Source organism: Oncorhynchus masou, chromosome 16 (genome assembly GCF_036934945.1).
Source record: "Oncorhynchus masou masou isolate Uvic2021 chromosome 16, UVic_Omas_1.1, whole genome shotgun sequence".
Taxonomy (NCBI): domain Eukaryota; kingdom Metazoa; phylum Chordata; class Actinopteri; order Salmoniformes; family Salmonidae; genus Oncorhynchus; species Oncorhynchus masou.
In genome coordinates, this window is record NC_088227.1 from 34,262,242 (window position 1) to 34,287,316 (window position 25,075).

At 43.3% G+C, this 25,075-nt stretch overlaps 1 protein-coding gene across 1 annotated transcript in view; it reads right to left on the minus strand.

The window, feature by feature from the left end:
• LOC135557882 (leucine-rich repeat and fibronectin type-III domain-containing protein 2-like) overlaps positions 1 to 25,075 on the minus strand; it is a 184,935-nt gene that overhangs the window by 10,951 nt on the left and 148,909 nt on the right. Inside the window, exon 4 of the mRNA XM_064991571.1 lies at positions 3,707 to 5,103. Within this exon, the coding sequence (XP_064847643.1) occupies positions 3,707 to 5,082 (1,376 nt within the window). The 5' untranslated portion in view covers positions 5,083 to 5,103. The remainder of the gene's footprint in view (positions 1 to 3,706; positions 5,104 to 25,075) is intronic.

Genomic DNA, 25,075 nt, shown 5'->3' on the forward strand with positions numbered 1-25,075 from the left:
TACCTGCTCTCTGCGCTTGACTCCTCCACTCACCACTGTTAGAATTTGTAACACAAATAGAGAAATAAAAAGGCTCTCTAAGGTCAGGGCGTGACACTTGAGTGTATATCCTGCCATAAAACATCCTGCTATGGTAACTATAATGGATGAGTGCATTTTAGAAAAACAGCTAACTTTGGGAGTGTCAAACAGTGCAACTGCAGCATCAGCTCAAGGTTTGAGTTGTGTTTTGGCTTGTGTTAAGCTCAAGGTTTGGTTAGTATCTTGGCTTCTGTTGCTAAGCTCAAGGTTGATTAGTGTGTTGGCTTGTGTTAAGATCAAGGTTTGGTTAGTATGTTGGGTTGTGTTGTTAAGATCGCGGTTGGGTTAGTGTGTTTACTTGTGTTGTTAAGCTCAAGGTTTGGTTAGTATGTTCTCTCTTTTTTGAATAACTTTGGCGTTTCAAAGATAATCCTCCTACGAGCACATCAATACACACATCGATTACAATAAGGGTTGTTAAATCCAAAGCTAATGATCGCTAGAAAACTATTCATCATAAAGATGTCGGCATCACTATCTGCCTGAAACGCACCATTAATATGCAAATGCAGATCCCATTTAATTTCTGTAAAAAGACTCTCTAAACCTCCTGGAATGCCGGAATATTTCATTACGTTATTAATGACATGAGGTGTTATCTGTTCACTCATACCCAAATCAGACACATTTTAAAGACCACATTCTCAAGTATTAATGTTTTGGCCTAAGGATAGGTTCAACAGATAAAATATCAAATGGGTCCAGAGCAAGGCTCTAGATGGGCAATATCACCATCTTGGTCTAAAGAGTAATGGGTATATCATTTGCGGGGTGCTTATATTTGGCTGTCAAACACTAGTACAAGTGTGTAATGGAAATGTGTTTTTTTGCACGGGCGGGGTCACCATTGTGGAGCATGGAGGAACAGGTGTGATGGTGTGGGGGTGCTTTGCTGGTGAAGTTGTCGGTGATTTATTTAGAAGTCAAGTCACACTTAACTAGCATGGCTACCACATCATTCTGCAGCGTTAGGCAAAGTATGGCTACTTTGAAGAATCTCAAACACAAAATATATTTTGATTTGTTTAACATTTTTTTGGTTACTACATGATTCCGTATGTGTTATTTCATCGTTTTTATGTCTTCATTATCATTCTACAATATATTAAAAATAAAGAAAAACCCTGGAATGAGTAAGTGTGTTCACATTTTGACTGGTACTGAATGTGTCAGCAACTACAGCTAATCAAGTCACTGAAAACCTTAACAAGGAGCTGCAGTCAGTTTTGGAATGGTTGGCCAGTAATAAACTGGGCCTGAACATATCTAAAACTAAGAGCATTGTATTTTGGTACAAATCACTCTCTCAGCTCTAGACCTCAGCTGAATCTGGTAATAAATGGTGTGGCTGTTGAACAAGTTGAGGAGACTAAACTACTTGGTGTTACCTTAGAATATAAACTGTCATGGTCAAAACATATAGATTCAATGGTTGTAAAGATGAGGAGAGGTCTGTCCATAATAAAGAGATGCTCTGCTTTTCGGACACCACACTCAAGAAAGTCCTGCAGGCTCTAATTTAGTCTTGTCTTGATTATTGTCCAGTCATGTGGTTAAGTGCTGAAAATAATACCTAGTCAAGCTGCAGCTGGCCCAGAACAGAGCGTCACGTCTTCCTCTTAATTGTAATCAGACGGCTAATATAAGTACTATGCCAGTCTCTCTTGGTTAAGAGTTGAGGAGAGACAGACTGCATCATTTACTCTTTTACAAAAAACATGAATGTGTTAAAAATGTCCAATTGTTTACATAGTCAACTTAGATATAGCTCTGACACACACTCTTACCCCACCAGACATACCACCAGGGGTCTTTTCACAGTCCCCAAATCCTGAAAAAATTCAAGAAAGCTTACAGTATTATATAGAGAAATTATTGCATGGAACTATACAAGTATATATTGCTCAAATAAATAGCAAACCTGTTTTTTTTTACGATAAAGCAATACCTCACGGCACAGCGCCTCTCCCCTATTTGACGTGCAAGTGTATGTATTGATATGTAGGCTATGTGTGCCATTTTTAAATTCATTTAGTTCTGTGCATGAGCTGTTCATGTCTATTCATGTTCTGTATTATGGCATGTTTCATGTTTTGTGTGGACCCAGGAAGAGTAGCTGCTGTTTTCGCAACAGCCAATGGGAATCCTAATAAAACACCAAATACCAAAACGAACACGTTTCTCTGTGATGCAAGAGGTATGGGGCGTGAATCCTCCACCACTCTCCGCGACTCCAGCTAACAGACAAATATAGTGGACCCAGGACCTTGCTATCATTTCTGAAACACATTGTCAAGCCGAGGAGAAACATAGGCATTAAATCACATGGGATGGTACAATCAAACCATTATATGGTAAAGGATTGCTCTGAGGGACTCATTGCAATTGAACTGAAATATTACTGAAAGTCCGTGTCTGACACATAACTTCCATTACTATGTCCACGTATAGCACTTTCTTTAGCTTCTATTGCTGCTTATACAATCATGATGGATGAAGATAATATGCTTAACATATTCTGGGTATATATTCTATCTTGCCCTAACCATAGGGTAAATAAATATACTATTATATTGTTCTCCGTGCCCTGAGTCTTTTATCGCCCGGCGATTCAGATTTGTCAGAGAAAAGAGAAAACGCTTAGGATTTTCTACAGATTTGTTTTGAAGAGGAAAAAGGACTGGTTGTTCTAATGGAGAGTCATACTGTATGCGATAACAAAGCTCTACATTGACTATAGGACTACATATCATTCTTTTCATGGCAGGTATAGCACAAGTTAGAGTTAACCATTTTCATTCCAATCCCTTTGAAAAAAAGTGTATATAATAAACTAGAAAGTAATCATAGACAAGTGTAGTGGTAATGATAAGCAGAAATAAATACTGTCTGATGAGATATAGACCTATATGTCACTAAAGTGTTACAGTACAACTCTTGAAGTCTATGGCTGAACTGATCTGCCTTTCTCTAGGTTTTAACAGAGTAACTAATTGAAATGGCATGAAATAATTGGATTTCTTTTCTAACTGGTTTCACAGTCGTTTGGAGATATGCTAATATACTATATATCAGCGTCCTGTAATACACTTTCAGCCTCATCAAATAGCTGCTGTAGTGGATTGACAGAATATCCATCCATTAAGCTTAGGGATGAAATTCCCTTATTTATGGCCTACTTAGCATAATGGAGCTGATGCTTAGCGACCGAAACATCAGATGATGAAAAAGGCAGTAGAAAGTGAAGTGAGTTGTTTCGCTGTCGAACAATTCAACGGACAGACAGAAACAATGGATGATGGATGGATCACTTAAGATTAACAACACCATTGTAGGCTATATTGTTATGGAAAACTGGGTATGAAAGCTGCTGGTTCTGTACACATGGCAGTGTTATTGATACTGTGTATTTTGTTTAGTGTAAACAGCATGATTTACTGTTTGGCACAATTCATCTTCATCATTCATCTTTTGTGAAAGCTGAGAGACATTATCTTTAGGTAAACAAAACAAGTCGACTGGAGTCTTAAAACAACATGTGTATTGAGCGTCTCCTCCATCTTCTGTTCCCTCATAGATCAAAGCTATCGGTGTTCCTACTTCTCTGAAAAGGAAGGTTTGTTACCTGTAGATGAGGACTTCATCGTCGGAACAGTTGTACTGGAGCTGGTACATCTTTACCTTGGGCGCTGCCTTGCTGACGGTCCACTTAACCAAGGCTGAAATGGCTGTCACCTCTGACACAGTGACCACTTTCTCCGGGGGGGTCTTTGGAACCCCCTTGCTTATCCTGGTTGTGCCGGTAATGTCCGAGAGGCGGGACTTGGGCTGTGAGGCCTGACCGGTGCCGTTGCTGAGGTGGGGCAGCTGGATGATTGACAGATCCACTGAGGCGGTGGACTCCCCGGCCACGTTGGCCGCGATGCAGGTGAAGGTACCGTAGTCCTTGGAGGTGGTGATGAGAATCTCCAGGGTGCCGTTGCCGTAGACGACGGTTCGGGACGAGTTGCCAAGGACACGGTCGTTAGGGGCCATCCAGTGGATGGTGGGGGTGGGGTCTCCAATGGCCTCGCACCTCAGGCTGGCCATCTGGCCCTCCAGCACCAGCATCCTGTGGGTGTGCTGAGTGATGAGGGGTGGCTCGCACACAAACTCCTCCTCCCTCACATACCAGAAGTAGCGCCCCTTCAGGTTGGAAGGGGAAGCGCAGGTCTCCTGATCATCGTCCCTCTCCAGCCGCCGCAGCCACAGCACCTCACAGTTACAATGCAGGGGGTTCCCCCCGATGCCAAGGGACAGCTGGGGGGCATAGGGAGTGGTCATCATCACTGAATCCTGGGCCCTGGCGAAGATGGGGTCTGGGGGCAGCTTTTTCAGTCGGTTAGAGGTGAGATCCAGGCGAGCCAGTCTCTCTAGATCAGTAAAGGTCCCCTCAGGGATGAAGTCCAGGAGGTTATGGTCAAGACTCAACTGGTGGAGAGAGACCATCAGCTTGACTGAGTCCCAGGGCAGGCTCCTCAGGTTGTTGTAGGACAGATCCAGATCCTCTAGGGAGGGTGCCAGGTCTTCCAAGGCCCGGTCCGAGATGCGTCCCAGCTGGTTGTTGTTAAGGATGAGGTGCTGCAGGTTGACCAGGCCCCGGAGATCATCGGGACCCAGCTCTATGAGACGGTTGTTGTCCAGGTGTAAGGAGCGCAGGGTCTCCAGGTCGCTGAAGGAGAAGGGCTGGATGTAGCTGATGGTGTTGCGGCTGAGCGTCAGGTCCACCAGGTCGGTCATGTTGGCAAAGTCCTGCTGGGTGATGCGGAGGATGTAGTTTCCGCCCAGCCGGAGCTCCACAGTGCGCCGGTCGATGTCCAGTGGGACGAAGAGCAAGCCTTTGGAGGGACACAAGGTCCCCAGGGACTCGGACAGGTTCTGGCACACACAGTACTTTGGGCATGCGTGGGCCATCAACACTGTGGTTCCCAGGACCAGCAGGCAACAGAGGATGTGGTCCATGGTAGAGTCACACACAGGAATCTACAGAGAGAGAGAGAGAGAGAGAGAGAGAGAGAGAGAGAGAGAGAGATACAGACAGAGAGATGAGAGAGAGAGAATAGAAAATAGAAAATAGGAGAAAAGAGAGAAAGGTGGAGGGAGAGAGAGAAGAGAAGAATAGAGAGAGAGATAAAGAAAGAAAGACAGGATTAGTTCTTCCATAGTACGCAGTCTACTTCTCCTTTCATTGTGGCAGACAATCATAATCTCATGTAAACTATCTGTGAGGATCTCTGCCAAGAGCGGTGGGGTTTTGGGGCCTGTTATTGACAGGTTACAGAATCAGGGTTTTGGGGCCTGTTGTTGACAGGTTACAGCAGTAGGGTTTTGGGGCCTGTTGTGGACAGGTTACAGCAGTAGGGTTTTGGGGCCTGTTGTTGACAGGTTACAGCAGTAGGGTTTTGGGGCCTGTTGTGGACAGGTTACAGCAGTAGGGTTTTGGGGCCTGTTGTTTACAGGCTACAGCAGTAGGGTTTTGGGGCCTGTTGTTGACAGGTTACAGCAGTAGGGTTTTGGGGCCTGTTGTGGACAGGTTACAGCAGTAGGGTTTTGGGGCCTGTTGTTTACAGGCTACAGCAGTAGGGTTTTGAGGCTTGTTGTTTACAGGTTACAGCAGTAGGGTTTTGGGGCCTGTTGTTGACAGGCTACAGCAGTAGGGTTTTGGGGCCTGTTGTTTACAGGCTACAGCAGTAGGGTTTTGGGGCCTGTTGTTGACACAGCAGTAGGGTTTTGGGGCCTGTTATTGACAGGTTACAGCAGCAGGGTTTTGGGGCCTGTTGTTCACAGGCTACAGCAGTAGGGTTTTGGGGCCTGTTGTTGACACATCAGTAGGATTTTGGGGCCTGTTATTGACAGGTTACAGCAGCAGGGTTTTGGGGCCTGTTGTTTACAAGCTACAGCAGTAGGGTTTTGGGGCCTGTTGTTGACACAGCAGTAGGGTTGTGGAGCCTGTTATTGACAGGCTACAGCAGTAGGGTTTTGGGGCCTGTTATTGACAGGCTACAGCAGTAGGGTTTTGGGGCCTGTTGTTGACAGGCTACAGCAGTAGGGTTTTGGGGCCTGTTGTTTACAGGCTACAGCAGTAGGGTTTTGGGGCCTGTTGTTGACACAGCAGTAGGGTTGTGGAGCCTGTTGTTGACAGGTTACAGTAGTAGGGTTTTGGGGCCTGTTATTGACAGGCTACAGCAGTAGGGTTTTGGGGCCTGTTGTTGACAGTTTACAGTAGTAGGGTTTTGGGGCCTGTTATTGACAGGCTACAGCAGTAGGGTTTTGGGGCCTGTTGTTTACAGGCTACAGCAGTAGGGTTTTGGGGCCTGTTGTTGACACAGCAGTAGGGTTGTGGAGCCTGTTATTGACAGGCTACAGCAGTAGGGTTTTGGGGCCTGTTATTGACAGGCTACAGCAGTAGGGTTTTGGGGCCTGTTGTTGACAGGTTACAGTAGTAGGGTTTTGGGGCCTGTTGTTGACAGGTTACAGCAGTAGGGTTTTGGGGCCTGTTGCGGACAGGTTACAGTAGTAGGGTTTTAGGGCCTGTTATTGACAGGCTACAGCAGTAGGGTTTTGGGGCCTGTTGTTGACAGGCTACAGCAGTAGGGTTTTGGGGCCTGTTATTGACAGGTTACAGCAGCAGGGTTTTGGGGCCTGTTGTTCACAGGCTACAGCAGTAGGGTTTTGGGGCCTGTTGTTGACACAGCAGTAGGATTTTGGGGCCTGTTATTGACAGGTTACAGCAGCAGGGTTTTGGGGCCTGTTGTTTACAGGCTACAGCAGTAGGGTTTTGGGGCCTGTTGTTGACACAGCAGTAGGGTTGTGGAGCCTGTTATTGACAGGCTACAGCAGTAGGGTTTTGGGGCCTGTTATTGACAGGCTACAGCAGTAGGGTTTTGGGGCCTGTTGTTGACAGGTTACAGTAGTAGGGTTTTGAGGCCTGTTATTGACAGCCGCCACGGGGCATCTTGATGTGTATCGATTAGACTGCACTTTGATCAGACTCAAAAGCTGTCATCAAATGCACATGGATTTGAACTAGGTTTGATCTGTTGTCTGTGGGTGGATGGGTGTGTATGTATTTGTGTGCGTGCATCTGTCTTTGTGTGAGGGCTGTGTGGGAGGGAATCTCTACAGCAAATCGGTGGCTCAGAATTAATCATTTCAAAGACAAAACCAATATAAATTAAATAATTTATCTACTAACAGCTCGCCATAAGACAGTCATAAATGGAGCTCCTCTGGGACATCAACTCATTTAGATTTACCATGGACAATTTGTCTGAAACACTATATTGCATTTATGATAGAACCATTCATCATGCAAAAGGTTGGCTATTTATTTAGTGGATTCTGTCATTTATGAAGTGTCCCTCCGAGGGCACCGTAGTGCTCTCTAACGGGGAAGTCATGTGACACGGGTCAATTCCAACGATGGATGTTTCACTCAGGTGGAGATAATATACTGTAATCATAATATATTCAACGTAATCAGGGAATGCTGGATAATAACTCAAGCCCAGAGCATTGGACAGCAGGCACTTAGAGACACCGTAGAGAACTGACTCTCGATCAGTTGGTAGAGGTATATAATAATGAAGCAATAGACAGAGGGGAGACTGGCCTAAAATAAATGAGCATTCCTCAGAGATCAAATTAGAGAGGACATACCTAAGCCCCTGTCTGTGACCACTCATTAGAGACAAATAGGTGTGCAGTCATGTGGAACACAACTGCCCCCCCATGTCTATGACGTCCTTCATTAATATTCCTGTCTGCTTTGTTAATGTCAGTCACACACACATATAGCCTACAAACACACATGCACACCTCTATAACCTTATATACCCATCAAATCCTTATCCCCATGAGCCAAAGCTATTAATTCTCTCTCTCTTTCTGTCATATATTATCTTACAAGGATTTCCATATAAAGTAGCATATGCTATAAAGCAGTGTATTTTTTGCATCATTTGACCACATTTGTATTCATATCGACTTTTGGCAGAATTCCAAAAAACCTTTGTCAACACAAAGCATCTGAGGCTTTTGTACTCCAGTAAATGGAGGTGGCTAAATCATTGGCCCGGTGAAAAGAGCAGCGGCGAACCTAAGGAAGGATAGATAAGAGAGGAGGCTTGACCTTAGAGTCATCTGTGCATTGACCCAGCCAGCCACAGTAGTCACAGTACATTGAAAATAGGATAATTCAATCACAGGATAACTTGGGCCCAATGCTATGGAGTCCATGGATGCCAGGGGGAAGGCTTAAATCACTCAGCCAAAATCACGATTCAAGGACGAATCATATACGGATCCTAGGGAAGATGGATTGATTTGAAGTCAGGCAGTTAGGGAAACCGCAGAGATTGACAAGCTATGTTTGGCACTGCTGGGATGGTGGGATTATAATTTGACCAGTACACAGTGGTTGTAATCAGGATACTCATGGGAAGCTGGGAAGACATCAACACAGGGATAGCTTTTAACATGCTCACCCACTGGCAGGTGAATCAGAACATTATCACAGATAATATGCTAACAATATGGGCTAATAAGTTGCCTTAGGGAAGAAATGGAACTCATGGCTCTCTGATAGAATGTTGGTAGCACCGCTGCCACGACAGCATGATTACTCTTATGTTATAAAATCAAAGAAGAAGTAACAGGTCTGTGAGAGCCAGAAATCTTGCTTGTTTGTACGTGACCAAATACTTATTTTCCACCATAATTTGCAAATAAATTCTTTAAAAATCCTAAAATGTGATTTTCTTGATTTTTTTTCTCATTTTGTCTGTCATAGTTGAAGTGTAACTATGATGAAATTACAGGCCTCTCTCATCTTTTTAAGTGGGAGAACATGCACAATTGGTGGCTGACTAAATACTTTTTTGCCCCACTGTACAGGGGGTACCGGTACAAAGTCAATGTGCGGGGTCACCGGTTAGTCAATGTAATTGAGGTAATATGTACATGTAGGTAGAGTTAAAGTGACTATGCATAGATAATAACCAGGGAGTAGCAGCAGAGTAAAAGAGGGTTCTGGGTAGCCCTTTGATTAGCTGTTCAGGAGTCTTATGGCTTTCAGGAGTCTTAAGTCTAGGTCTTTTGGAGCTAGCCTTGGCGCTCCGCTACCACTTGCTGTGCGGTAGCAGAGAGAACAATCTATGACTAGGGAGGTTGGAGTCTTTGACAATTTTCAGGGCCTTCCTCTGACACCGCCTAACATAGAGGTCCTGGATTGCAGGAAGCTTGGCACCTGGGCCGTACGCACTACCCTCTGTAGTGTGTTGCAGTCGGTGGCCGAGCAGTTGACATACCAGGCAGTTTTATTTTATTTTTTATTTATTTCACCTTTTTTTAACCAGGTAGGCAAGTTGAGAACAAGTTCTCATTTACAACTGTGACTTGGCCAAGATAAAGCAAAGCAGTTCGACACATACAACAACACCGAGTTACACATGGAGTAAAACAAACATACAGTCAATAATACAGTCTATATACAATGTGAGCGAATGAGGTGAGATAAGGGAGGTAAAGCAATAAATAGGCCATGGTGGCGAAGTAAATACAAAATAGCAATTAAACACTGGAATGGTAGATGTGTAGTAGATGAATGTACAAAGTAGAAATACTGGGGTGCAAAGGAGCAAAATAAATAAATAAATAAATACAGTAGGGGATGAGGTAGTTGTTTGGGCTATTTACAGATGGGCTATGTACAGGTGCAATGATCTGTAAGCTGCTCTGACAGCTGGTACTTAAAGCTAGTGAGAGAGATAAGTGTCTCCAGTTTCAGTGATTTTTGTAGTTCGTTCCAGTCATTGGCAGCAGAGAACTGGAAGGAGAGGCGGCCAAAGGAGGAATTGGCTTTGGGGGTGACCAGTGAGATATACCTGCTGGAGCGCGTGCTACGGGTGGGTGCTGCTATGGTAACCAGTGAGCTGAGATAAGACGGGGCTTTACCTAGCAGGGTCTTGTAGATGTAGCAGTGACACAACCAGTCAAGATGCTCTCGATGGTGCAGCTGTAGAACCTTTTTAGGATCTGAGGACCCATGCCAAATCTTTTCAGTCTCCTGAGGGGGAATATGTTTTGTCGTGCCCTCTTCACAACTGTCTTAATGTGTTTGGACCATAATAGTGTGTTGGTGATGTGGACACCAAGGAACTTGAATCTCTCAACCTGCTCCACTACAGCCTCGTCAATGAGAATGGAGGTGTGCTTGGTCCTCCTTTTCCTGTAGTCCACAATCATCTCCTTTGTCTTGATCACGTTGAGGGAGAGGTTGTTGTTCTGGCATTGAGTGCCGTCTTAGTGCCAGAATCGGTTTATGGTGGTAAATAGACAACTACAAAGAATATAGATGAAAACTCTCTTGGTAAATAGTGTTGTCTACAGCTTATCATGAGAGCTCCTTGAAAGCGAGCATAAACGCGAGACTCAGGCGAGCAAAACTCAGGCGAGCAAAACCGCGAGACTTTGTTGTTTACAAATATACATAGACCGTCACCCCTTGTCTTACTAGAGGCTGCTGCTTTATCCTGCCGAAAAAGCTTCAAAGCCGCCAGCTTTATGTTATTCATGTCGTCATTCAGCCATGACTCAGTGAAATATAAGATCTTACACTTTTTAATGTCCCGTTGGTAGGATCATAGTTCGTCTATTTTATTTTCCATTGATTGTACGTTGGCTAATAGGACCGATGGTAAAGGGAGATTATGCGCTTGGCATCGGATACTTACAAGGAAGCCAGATCTTCGTTTATTGTATAACTCACCACATAGAATGATGTTTGTACTGAAGTAGCTAACTCGTTTCTTATCATTCTTGTATTATTCAATGTTATGGTCAAATCATAATTTCCTCAGGGGAAAATCTGTTGTTGCCGTTATGATGTTCTTGTTGGGGTGCTGACTGTTTGGGTGTTAGGCAATGTTTGCTGGGCTATAGTCTAAGAGCTCTACCTCTGCTTCTTGAAAAAGATACGATGATGCATATTTCCATGGATATGATATTCTTACCAGTTTCTTCCAATGTTTCACAAGTATCTCTCTCATTAAGACTCTCAGCTGGAGGTAACATGTTTCCAACCCAGATAAACATCAAGCCTCCACATCACATCCAGATGTGGCTATTTGCAGTTCTATAATTGGTTTTGCAGGCCGGTACATCTCATATCTAAATAAAAGTCTTGTATGTCTTGTATGTTTCTAGTTAGATTAATATATTGGATTGTAAATGCATGTTAGGATGGTGTGCATCATGGTCCTAGTCAAATGAAGATATTGAATTGAGAGGGTTCTGCCTGTATGCATATGAAAATCACATCTCTGTCACGTTGCAGACACAGAGATCCAGTGTAAATTCCTCGATCCGGGTGTTGAGTCTTTGTCTGGAGAAGCCACAGAAGCTGGATCAGCAGAGATACTTTATTTAATCTTCAAGACATGGGGAGACGGGCTCTGTATTAGCATTCTTCTGCTAGCGGTTTAGTGAAAAGGCTTTAAGTAGCTTTCAGACTAAAATCTCCCATACCCTTCATGAAGAGAGGGCTGCAGAGTCTGCAACTGAGTGTGCACTTAGAGAGTGAATTACCAAGTTGATGGAAGACAGTTTAAGTGTTTAGGGGAAATGTCAGTGATTTGGGGCGGGAAAGAGGTCTAAATGACAGGGCACAGGGTAAAGGGGAGGGACTGGAGAGCTGTGGGTCACTAGGCTTGTTAAATTAAGCATCCTTCCACAGACAGACAGACAAATGCACACACACATCATCACGCCCTGTAAGGCCATGTTCCCGTGATGTGTTACCTTTTTCTTCTGCAGGGCCATTTTAGTTCTTACCGCTTGGCTGCATGGATTTCTCAGGCAACACTGATCTCATTTATGAAAAGTGTCAGGGAGGGTTTTCATAACAGCTAGCCTGGGCTAAAGATGAGCTTATTCAGCTAACTAGGAGAAAAGAAAACACTCTCTCCCTCTCCCTTACAGAGCCCTGTCTCTCTGTCTCCCTCATTTTAATAACACCAGAGCTTCTTGATTCACAAAGCTGGTCTCTCTCTCTCTCTCTCTCTCTCTCTCTCTCTCTCTCTCCTGCCAAGTAATCTCCATAGAAAAGATGAATATTAATAATGGCTGTTGGAAGTGGAGGTGACACAATGGATAGCTCCTCTACCGTCTGCTTAATTAACCTCATCAGCTAATGCTCGGTTCACCTACTCAAAGGCCTCTTTGGTGTGACATGGCAAAGGATGCCTTTTAGGGATAATAAATTGCTCTTTTGGGAAGATATATAAAGGGGATTACTTTTGCCTGCTCCAAAATTAAGAATCTAAATGAAATATATGAACCAGTGGCTCAGGCCAGCATTTGGATCCTTCCTTGGTCAAATAGAGCAAAGTCTTTGAGATGCCTGCTATTTGGTTATAGTCTCCATCTCCTTAGCGCCATAGATCACATTGCCACAGATCAGCGGGCTTCATGGCCAGATCTCTGAGAGGAGAATACTCTGGACGATTACAGGCTGCAGGGAGAGAGAACGAGAGAGCGAGTGAAACGCCCTGTGTAATGCTAGGGAGAGAGAGTCCCTGTGTAATACCAGGTAGAGAGAGAGAGAGGCCCTCTGTAGGTATGTTGGCAGCGCAGTTAAATAGGCATGAAGATATGCATGCACCAACATGCACACAGACTATAGGTGCAGGTATGCACACACACACACACGCACGCACGCACAAACACACACACACACACACACACACACACACACACACACACACACACACACACACACACACACACACACACACACACACACACACACACACACACACACACACACACACACACACACATGCACGCATTTTGTTCTTCTATCCTCGTGGGAGCCTAAAATATTTTCACTAACCTCTACCATAACCCTAACACTAACACATAACCCATAATCCTAAACCTAGCTCCTAAACCTATAACCCCTTACCCTTACCCTAACCCTTACCCTAATTGTAACCCTAACCCTAAACCTAACCCCCCTTAAGCTTAAAATAGCCTTTGTCCTCATGGGGATCTGGGAAATGTCCCCACGGGGGAGAATCTTTCTTGTTTTACTATACTTGTGGGGATAGTTCCCAGCTAGCCTCCCTAGTGGACCATAGTCACAGGTAATGGGATGAGATAGAGAGCTCTGTGTCTCAGGGAGCATCTGTATAAGCCGACCCCCACAACGTCCCCTCAGTGCCCCTGGTCTCCCTGGCTGGGTGGTCAGCTGTAGTTGGCCCATCTGGCAGCTCAGTTAGTTAGGGCCTTCCCCTGGTATTGCATTCTCACCTCTGGCCCGCTCTAATGAATAACTAATCAAATGAAGAGCATTAAACAAATACTGTCCAACAAAAACGAACTCATAATCTCTTTGGGAGAGGAGTCTGTTGTGTTCCCAGTGGTAAGTGAGAATAAGCTGCCCACCCGAGGCGAAACAAGATTAGCATGGCAGTTTGTGAAGAAAGAGAGAAAGAGACTGTATGTCAGTAATATCACTGATAACAGGACAGTGTTAGTCACCAACTCACCAGTGCTATTCCTGTTGCTGTGATGAGAATGGCAGTGAGCCTGTGAATGAAAGACAAAGCACCCACAGGCCTTCATCCATCTCATCCTCATCATCTGTAAATATAGCAGCGCTCAACACCACACTTCAAACAGGGACCATCATCCCACACTCGTCACTGCTGTTCTGACTTTGTTCATCGTGCAATCATATGGCTCTTGCCTATAGCATTTCCTATAACCATTTGTTCTTATCTCCTGGCCAGCCTCTCTCTCTCTCTCTCTCTCTCTCTCTCTCTCTCTCTCTCTGAGTGGGACCTGGAGATGTGACTCCGCTCTTATCAGTGTGTGTCAGACAGCCTCCCACGTCCTCCCACACGAAGCCTGCATGCTCATACACAAGCAGGAATCACATTTAAAAAGAGTCAGTGTAGATCCCAAAGAGGACCAGGGGGACACAAGGCCACAGAATGGCAGAGATGGACAAAGGGATTGCGAAAGAGAGAGAGAAAAGTATTGACAGATATTCCCGTCTAGACCGGCAGCCTTGGAAGGGTTAACACACTTAAATGGCTCTGTGTTATTTTCTCTCGAAGCAAGCGAAGAAGGTGTTTAGGTCCGGATGTGAGGTGTCGGTGTCTGCGATGTGGCCACATGTGTCTCGTGTCTGAGCCAGTGAATTGCGACTCCACTTTGTCTCTGTACTGACGTTTTGCCTCTTTGATTGCCTTACGGAGGTCATAGATCGGGGATCATCAACCAGATCCAACTGTAGACCGGGCAAATAAAACCACCGTGGGTCAAATTCGGCCTGCGGGCGACCAGAACCCTTTCATAGATGGTCTGTTTGTACACGTCCATGTTCACAGTCACCTTGCTCTGGTTAAATGTGGTGGTTCGTGCTTTTAGATTTGTGCAAATGCTGCCATTTATCCACAGTTTCTGTTTAGAATAAGTTCTAATCGTCACAATAGGAATAACGTTCCCTATGCACTTCCTGATGAACCCAGTCACAGAGTCAATGTATACGTCAATATTATTCCCAAAGGCGACAAGGAACATATCCCAGTCCACTTGATCAAAACAATCTTGAAGCAGAGATTCCAACTGGTCAAACCAACATTGAACAGTCTTTACCACGGGTGCTTCCTGCTTAAGTTTCTGCCTATATTTCAGAGAGTATGAAGTTCACTGGGTTCTGAGCAAAACAATATTAAAAGGCAGATCTTATCCAGTGTGCTCTAGCCTTTAAACTAATCAAAAGTGGTGAAGCAACATTTATTTTTTAAAAGAAGATTAGAAATTGAGCTAAAATCACAGAGAGATTTCACTACAGACACAGTTGTTGATATGTTGCGGTGTCTATTGACTTCTATTGGCACAGCATGCCTTCCAAGGTCATCTACTCATCATAGTTTTGTAAATGGCTTTGAGTGGAGTGGAAGTTATTGGCCTTGAGAAGATCAATGGCTTTCTCCATTGGGATTCTTCCGGTGCTTTTGTGAACAACAAATTCAGCACAAGTGTTGTTGGCCCACTTTTGTAATGTTTGCTTTCTGTTGTTAAGCCTTGTCTTTGTAGAAGTGCTTCACACAGGGCCTTCAAGGGTACTTTGAGTACTGTACTGCAGATAACTGCATGCGTACAGTTGGGAAAAAAAGTGATTCATTATCGCAGAAAATAATTATTGACAGAGCACAAAGCAATCTCGAGGTAATGAGAGCAATTAAACAGCAATGAAATACGAATAGGCCCTGATATTACATTACTGTATGTTTCCAAGTCAATACAAGTGGCATAGAAAGTCCTGCTGCTATTCTGGAAGAAACGCTCTGCATGGCTCTGTGGTAGGACAGTTTCAGAAACTAAAAGAAGCATAAATGATCTAGAGGAACTGCTTACAGTAAGAAATGCCCATCAATAAACAGTATTTATGTAAAGAATACGGTCGAACCATCAGATACAGTGCCTTGTGAAAGTATTCGGCCCCCTTGAACTTTGCGACCTTTTGCCACATTTCAGGCTTCAAACATAAAGATATAAAACTGTATTTTTTGTGAAGAATCAACAAGTGGGACACAATCATGAAGTGGAATGACATTTATTGGATATTTCAAACTTTTTTAACAAATCAAAAACTGAAAAATTGGGCGTGCAAAATTATTCAGCCCCCTTAAGTTAATACTTTGTAGCGCCACCATTTGCTGCGATTACAGCTGTAAGTCGCTTGGGGTATGTCTCTATCAGTTTTGCACATCGAGAGACTGACATTTTTTCCCATTCCTCCTTGCAAAACAGCTCGAGCTCAGTGAGGTTGGATGGAGAGCATTTGTGAACAGCAGTTTTCAGTTCTTTCGACAGATTCTCGATTGGATTCAGGTCTGGACTTTGACTTGGCCATTCTAACACCTGGATATGTTTATTTTTGAACCATTCCATTGTAGATTTTGCTTTATGTTTTGGATCATTGTCTTGTTGGAAGACAAATCTCCGTCCCAGTCTCAGGTCTTTTGCAGACTCCATCAGGTTTTCTTCCAGAATGGTCCCGTATTTGGCTCCATCCATTTTCCCATCAATTTTAACCATCTTCCCTGTCCCTGCTGAAGAAAAGCAAGCCCAATCCATGATGCTGCCACCACCATGTTTGACAGTGGGTATGATGTGTTCAGGGTGATGAGCTGTGTTGCTTTTACGCCAAACATAATGTTTTGCATTGTTGCCAAAAAGTTCAATTTTGGTTTCATCTGACCAGAGCACCTTCTTCCACATGTTTGGTGTGTCTCCCAGGTGGCTTGTGGCAAACTTTAAACAACACCTTTTATGGATATCTTTAAGAAATGGCTTTCTTCTTGCCACTCTTCCATAAAGGCCAGATCTGTGCAATATACGACTGATTGTTGTCCTATGGACAGAGTCTCCCACCTCAGCTGTAGATCTCTGCAGTTCATCCAGAGTGATCATGGGCCTCTTGGCTGCATCTCTGAGGGACGGCCAGGTCTTGGTAGATTTGCAGTGGTCTGATACTCCTTCCATTTCAATATTATCGCTTGCACAGTGCTCCTTGGGATGTTTAAAGCTTGGGAAATCTTTTTGTATCCAAATCCGGCTTTAAACTTCTTCACAACAGTATCTCGGACCTGCCTGGTGTGTTCCTTGTTCTTCATGATGCTCTCTGCGCTTTTAACGGACCTCTGAGACTATCACAGTGCAGGTGCATTTATACAGAGACTTGATTACACACAGGTGGATTGTATTTATCATCATTAGTCATTTAGGTCAACATTGGATCATTCAGAGATCCTCACTGAACTTCTGGAGAGAGTTTGCTGCACTGAAAGTAAAGGGGCTGAATAATTTTGCACGCCCAATTTTTCCGTTTTTGATTTGTTAAAAAAGTTTGAAATATCCAATAAATGTCGTTCCACTTCATGATTGTGTCCCACTTGTTGTTGATTCTTCACAAAAAAATACAGTTTTATATCTTTATGTTTGAAGCCTGAAATGTGGCAAAAGGTCGCAAAGTTCAAGGGGGCTGAATACTTTCGCAAGGCACTGTAATTGGCATATATATTACTCTTACTGAATTTACACATGTGTGAGGATATTGGAAATGTAATCAAAGCCTATTGGATGATACCTTGTTTTTAACTAGGACAGAGGAATATATAACACATTTTTACAGTAGATCCCCTTATTGCATGGGACACATTTAAATGTGCCTTTAGAGGTCATGCAACTCAGTACTCAGCTCTAAAACAAAAGAAATGTAGGTCAAAATAGTTATCAAAAGAAATAGAAGGGCTAACAGAACAGATAGCTAGCAATAAAACTGTAACCATAGAGGCTCAGAATAAGTTAGAGGAAAAAGAAAAAGAAAAGGAGGAACTTATTCAAGAAAGATTAAGTGTAATATATTATAAAATAAAGCAAACTGGATGGAATATGTGGAAAAATGCACAATTACAAAAAAATCTTCAACATAGAAGATGCTACTAAAAATAATTGTTACAAATGTCACCCATGATTCACCAAATTATATTTTGAAAGAGGAAGCAAAGTACTTTAAGCATATGTTTTCTTTTCAGTCTCATCTATCTCCTCTAACTGAAGCTAATTGTATGGATTTTAAAATTAACAGCTGAACAGAAAGACTCATGTGAAGGCAAAAGTACAGAGGAGGAACTTCTGATGTAATTAAAGCCTTTAAATCTGGGAAAACTCCAGGGCTGGATGGGATACCAGTGGAGGTATACCAAACTTTTTTTTTGATATACTCAGATGACCATTATTAGCATGTTTTAATCACTCCTATGTAAATGGTAGATTATTGGACACTCAACAAGGTCTGATTTCATTATTACTGAAACAGGATACAAGTGATAAATATAAAGATCCAGTCCTTTTAAAAATTTGGAATCCCCTAACACGTCAGTGTTGTGTTGCAAAAATAGTAGCAAAATGTGAAGCGGCTAGAATTCAAAAGGTATTGTTGGATATTATTCATTCGAATCAGACAGGATTTTTACATGGATTATACATTGATAAAGTACGACTGGAGTTTATATATAAATACCTGGAACATTTCAAATTTTGGAGAATCTCTTATAAAATGGGTTAAAGTATAGTAGTATAGTGGGGTCTCCCGAGTGGTGCAGCGGTCTAAGGCACTGCATCGCAGTGATAGCTGTGTCACTACAGATCCTGGTTCAATCCCAGGCTGTGTCGCATCCGGCCATACCTGGGAGACCCATGAGGCAGCACACAATTGGCTGAGCATCGTGTGGGTTAGGGGAGGGTTTGGCCAGCTGCAATGTCCTTGTCCCATCGCACTCTAGTGACTCCTGTGGCAGGCCAGGAGCATGCAAGCTGACACAGTCATCAGGTGTTTCTTCCGACACATTGGTGTGGCTGGCTTCTGGTTTAAGCATCAAAGAAGCAGTGTAGCTTGGGGGGTCATGTTCTGGAAGAACCTTCATCTCTCCTGAGACCGTACGAGAGTTGCAGCGATGGGACAAGACAAATTTTGGAGAAAAAGGGGTACATTCTTTTGAAGTAATGTATAGTTTAAAAATATATCTATATTTAACCTTTATTTAACCATGAATGTCAGTTAAGAACCAATTCTTATTTACAATAAAGGCCTACATAATTACCTTAGGTGTGACCTAGTAAATAATGGCTACTTCTTAGAAAGTTTTAAACTGTCAAAATTAGTAAAGGTTGTCCACAAGGTTGTCCACTATTGGCATATCTATTTATTATGGCCATCGAAATGTTAGCTATTTAAATCAGATCCAACAATAATATCAAGCGGCTAGAAATCCAGGGCTTAAAGATGAAGGTGTCATTGTATGCTGATGATTCATGTTTTATTTTACATCCACAATTTGGATCCCTCCACAGCCTCATAGAGAATCTAGATACATTTTCTAACCTATCTGGATTACAACAAAATTGTTGTGCTATATTACATATTGGATCACAAAAAAATACAACATTTACATTACCGTGCAGTTTACAAATAAAATGGTGTGATGGTGGTGTGGAAATACTCTGTATACATATCCCAAAATAAATGAATGATCTCACTCCAATAGATTTTCATAGAAAGTTAGCGAAAAGACAAGATCTTGCTACACCTAGCAACAATACTTGTCTATTTCTGGAAAAATCACCCTGATTAAATATTTAGTCATATCCCAGTTTACCTATTTGCTTATGGGCTTGCCTACACCTTACCAAACAGTTAATTAAATTATATGAGGAAAAAGTATCAATTTTCTTTGAAACGGCAAGTCAGACAATATTAGACAATATTAAACATGCCTAGGGGCAGTAGGGTAGCCTAGTGGTTAGAGCATTGAACTAGTAACCGAAAGGTTGGAAGTTCAAATCCCCGAGCTGACAAGGTACAAAATCTGTCATTCTGACCCTGAACAGGCAGTTAACCCACTGTTCCTCGGCTGTCATTGAAAATAAGAATTTGTTCTTAACTGACATGCCTAGTAAAATAAATAAAATGTATAGAATTAATATGGAATCCGAGGGCACAAATGATGAAATATTAATATTAAAGTATTAGACCTCTCACTCAAGGATTCAGTTATACTTAAATCCGAACTGGTTCTCTAGAAAATGAATAAGAATATCTCACCCCATGTTCAAGAATGGCCTTTTTCCCTTTATTCAGATTACAAACTTGCACTTTCAGTTATTTGAAAAGGAAATAATCTCCCAAATATCGCTATTTTTACAACAAGCCATGGAAAGTTGTTTGTAATTTCAATTTAATCCACCAGAATAAAATGGAACAAATAATACAACAAAAACTGTGGTTAAACTCAAATATACTAATAGATTTAAATATATATATATATATTTTTAAATGTTTAAAAAAGGTATCATCTTTGTAAATTATATCCTAAATAGGACTGGTGGAGTTATGTAACACAAATATATGGAAATATCTAATCTACCCAAAACTGCAACTAATTGTAGCATTACCACAAAAATGGAAGAGGAAAGTGGAAGGGGGAAAAGTAGGGAACCTGTCTGTCAGCCCTGCATTAAAGACCATAATTGGTTAAAGAAAATTGAGAAAAATAAAAAAGAATACCAGTTTCATTTAAGGAACAAAAATTGACAGCTGTGCCATACAGATTACAAAATAGTTGGGAAGAGATTTTCAAAGTACTGATTTCATGGCACATGGTTTATGAACTGATAGGCAAAACAATGCCTGATTCAAAACTTTGAATTTTTCAAATTAATATCCCAAATTCTTGCAACCAATATTATATATATGGGAGATACAACCTTCCCAGCTCTATTTTTATGCGAAGAGACAGAATCATCAGATCATTTGTTTTGGTACTGTCCATATGCAGCTTGTTTTTGGTCACAGGTCCAGGAATGACTGAAGAATTGCAACATTTACCTGGAGCTAACTCTGCAGATAGCTCTACAGGGTCAATAATATAATACAATAATACTTTGAGAAAAAAATATATTTTATGAGAATAGAAAGGTATAGAACTTTTGTGAAACATCACAGCACAGTTGACAAATGGCAAATAGAATTCCAATATGGATGGTGTTAAATCCAATATGAATGGTGTTAAATCCACTGTGGATGGTGTTAAATCCAATATGGATGTTGTTAAATCCAATGTGGATGGTGTTAAATCCAATGTGGATGGTGTTAAATCCAATGTGGATGTTGTTAAATCCAATGTGGATGGTGTTAAATCCAATATGGATGGGGTTAAATTCAATGTGGATGGTGTTAAATTCAATGTGGATGGTGTTAACTTCAATGTGGATGGTGTTAAATTCAATGTGGATGGTGTTAACTTCAATGTGGATGGTGTTAAATTCAATGTGGATGGTGTTAAATCAAATATGTAGTCCAAGATGGCGTAGCAGTAAGACGTGTCGTGTCCCTTGTCCCGTGTATATTTAGTCTTTTTTCGTTTTTACATATTTTTTCTTTGCATATCTTTTAAAACATTTTGCTAAAATTTGCTAAACCTCAGCTTCCAAATACTCTCCTTCAACCCGCCTCACCCAAATGTAGCTATTTTTTTCCTAAAGTATTTAGTATTTATATTTACTTCGGAACCGGAACCCCTCAACTGAAGCTAGCCAGCTAACTACCAGCTATGCTAGCGGTCTTCAGCTAACCGGTCATCAGCTAACCTTTAGCTCGGAAAGCTCTTGCCAGTTCGAACAACGCGACTCTAACCAGAGCATAACGGACCTATTTATTTTTTGTCCCCGGATTTCCGCCGCAAATGGAACATCTTTCAGCTGGATCTTCACAACTAGTTATTTAGCAAAACCGCAACCCCGGACGATTACTGCTGGCTAGCGCTTCCACCCACTTAGCCTGAAGCTAGCCCCGCCAGAGCACCAGTGCTACCACCGTAGCATACACCTGGGCTACAATACCTACCACAGTAGCATACTCCTGTGCTACAATTACCCGGGCCCACGACCGGTCTATCGATGTCACCGCATGAAGAGGAATAAACTGACTCACCCCATCGCGACGTCCCCCAAAGGCTAACTCTCTAGCCCTTGCTATCTCCTTGCTTGCTATTTCGGCCTGCTAACTGCCAGCTTGTTTAGCCCCGGTCCGCTAACTGTTACCTTGCTTAGCCCGGCCTACTAACTGTTAGCTTGTTAGCACAGGCCTGCTAACCGTCTGAATCGCCTCGTCCCAAACACTCACTGGACCCATATTTACTCTCTTATCTCTTTTCGATTTTTAATTTGTTTATACCTTCCGGTAACCTGCCTCACCCAATGTGATACGGAATCGCTATTATTTTTAATTTTTAGAACACACTCAAGAACCTCCAGAAGCTAACTAGCTAACTAGCTACAAGCTATTTAGTCATTGTTAGTTTTTTTTTACCTGAATAACATTCACTAATCCAGCTTCCCTGCCCCCTGGACACTGATCACTTGGCTACATAGCTGATGCACGCTGGACTGTCCATTAATCACGATACCTCATTCTGCTTGTTCATGTTTTATCTGTCGGCCCCATTGCCTAGTCAACGCCATTTTACCTGCTGTTGTTGTGCTAGCTGATTAGCTGTTGTTGTCTCATCTACTGTTTAAGCTAGCTTTCCCAATTCAACACCTGTGATTACTGTATGCCTCGCTGTATGTCTCTCTCAAATGTCAATATGCCTTGTATACTGTTGTTCAGGTTAGTTATCATTGTTTTAGTTCACAATGGAGCGCCTAGTTCCACTCTTCATACCCCTGATACCTCCTTTGTCCCACCTCCCACACATGTGGTGACCTCACCCATTACAACTAGCATGTCCAGAGATACAACCTCTCTCATCATCACCCAGTGCCTGGGCTTACCTCCGCTGTACCCGCACCCCACCATACCCCTGTCTGCGCATTATGCCCTGAATATATTCTATCATGCCCAGAAACCTGCTCCTCTTATTCTCTGTCCCCAATGCTTTAGGCGACCAGTTTTGATAGCCTTTAGCCGCACCCTCATACTACTCCTTCTCTGTTCCGCGGGTGATGTGGAGGTAAACCCAGGCCCTGCATGTCCCCAGGCACCCTCATTTTTTGACTTCTGTGATCGAAAAAGCCTTGGTTTCATGCATGTCAACATCAGAAGCCTCCTCCCTAAGTTTGTTTTACTCACTGCTTTAGCACACTCTGCTAACCCTGATGTCCTTGCCGTGTCTGAGTCCTGGCTCAGGAAGGCCACCAAAAATTCTGAGATTTCCATACCCAACTCTAACATCTTCCGTCAAGATAGAACTGCCAAAGGGGGAGGAGTTGCAGTCTACTGCAGAGATAGCCTGCAAAGTAATGTCATACTTTCCAGGTCCATACCCAAACAGTTCGAACTACTAATTTTGAAAATTACTCTCTCCAGAAATAAGTCTCTCACTGTTGCCACCTGCTACCGACCCCCCTCAGCTCCCAGCTGTGCCCTGGACACCATTTGTGAATTGATCGCCCCCCATCTAGCTTCAGAGTTTGTTCTTTTAAGTGACCTAAACTGGGATATGCTCAACACCCTGGCAGTCCTACAATCTAAGCTAGATGCCCTCAATCTCACACAAATCATCAAGGAACCCACCAGGTACAACCCTAACTCTGTAAACAAGGGCACCCTCATAGACGTCATCCTGACCAACTGGCCCTCCAGATACACCTCCGCTGTCTTCAACCAGGATCTCAGCGATCACTGCCTCATTGCCTGTATCCACTACGGAGCCGCAGTCAAACGACCACCCCTCATCACTGTCAAACACTCCCTAAAACACTTCTGTGAGCAGGCCTTCCTAATCGACCTGGCCCAGGTATCCTGGAAGGACATTGACCTCATCCCGTCAGTTGAGGATGCCTGGTCATTCTTTAAAAGTAACTTCCTCACCATTTTAGATAAGCATGCTCCGTTCAAAAAATGCAGAACCAAGAACAGATACAGCCCTTGGTTCACTTCAGACCTGACTGCCCTCGACCAGCACAAAAACATCCTGTGGCGGACTGCAATAGCATCGAATAGTCCCCGCGATATGCAACTGTTTAGGGAAGTCAGGAACCAATCCACGCAGTCAGTCAGGAAAGCTAAGGCCAGCTTCTTCAGGCAGAAGTTTGCATCCTGTAGCTCCAACTCCAAAAAGTTCTGGGACACTGTGAAGTCCATGGAGAACAAGAGCACCTCCTCCCAGCTGCCCACTGCACTGAGGCTAGGTAACACGGTCACCACCGATAAATCCATGATTATCGAAAACTTCAACAAGCATTTCTCAACGGCTGGCCATGCCTTCCGCCTGGCTACTCCAACCTCAGCCAACAGCTCCGCCCCCACCGCAGCTTCTCGCCCAAGCCCTTCCAGGTTCTCCTTTACCCAAATCCTGATAGTAGATGTTCTGAAAGAGCTGCAAAACCTGGACCTGTACAAATCAGCTGGGCTTGACAATCTGGACCCTGTATTTCTGAAACTATCCGCCACCATTGTCGCAACCCCTATTACCAGCCTGTTCGACCTCTCTTTCATATCGTCTGAGATCCCCAAGGATTGGAAAGCTGCCGCAGTCATCCCCCTCTTCAAAGGGGGAGACACCCTGGACCCAAACTGTTACAGACCTAAATTCATCCTGCCCTGCCTATCTAAGGTCTTCGAAAGCCAAGTCAACAAACAGGTCACTGACCATCTCGAATCCCACCGTACCTTCTCCGCTGTGCAATCTGGTTTCCGAGCCGGTCACGGGTGCACCTCAGCCACACTCAAGGTACTAAACGATATCATAACCGCCATCGATAAAAGACTGTGCAGCCGTCTTCATCGACCTTGCCAAGGCTTTTGACTCTGTCAATCACCATATTCTTATCAGCAGACTCAGTAGCCTCGGTTTTTCGGATGACTGCCTTGCCTGGTTCACCAATTACTTTGCAGACAGAGTTCAGTGTGTCAAATCGGAGGGCATGCTGTCCGGTCCTCTGGCAGTCTCTATGGGGGTGCCACAGGGTTCAATTCTCGGGCCGACTCTTTTCTCTGTATATATCAATGATGTTGCTCTTGCTGCGGGCGATTCCCTGATCCACCTCTACGCAGACGACACCATTCTATATACTTCCGTCCCGTTCTTGGACACTGTGCTATCTAACCTCCAAACGAGCTTCAATGCCATACAACACTCCTTCCGTGGCCTCCAACTGCTCTTAAACGCTAGTAAAACCAAATGCATGCTTTTCAACCGATCGCTGCTTGCACCCGCATGCCCGACGAGCATCACCACCCTGGATGGTTCCGACCTTGAATATGTGGACACCTATAAGTACCTAGGTGTCTGGCTAGACTGTAAACTCTCCTTCCAGACTCATATCAAACATCTCCAATCGAAAATCAAATCAAGAGTCGGCTTTCTATTCCGCA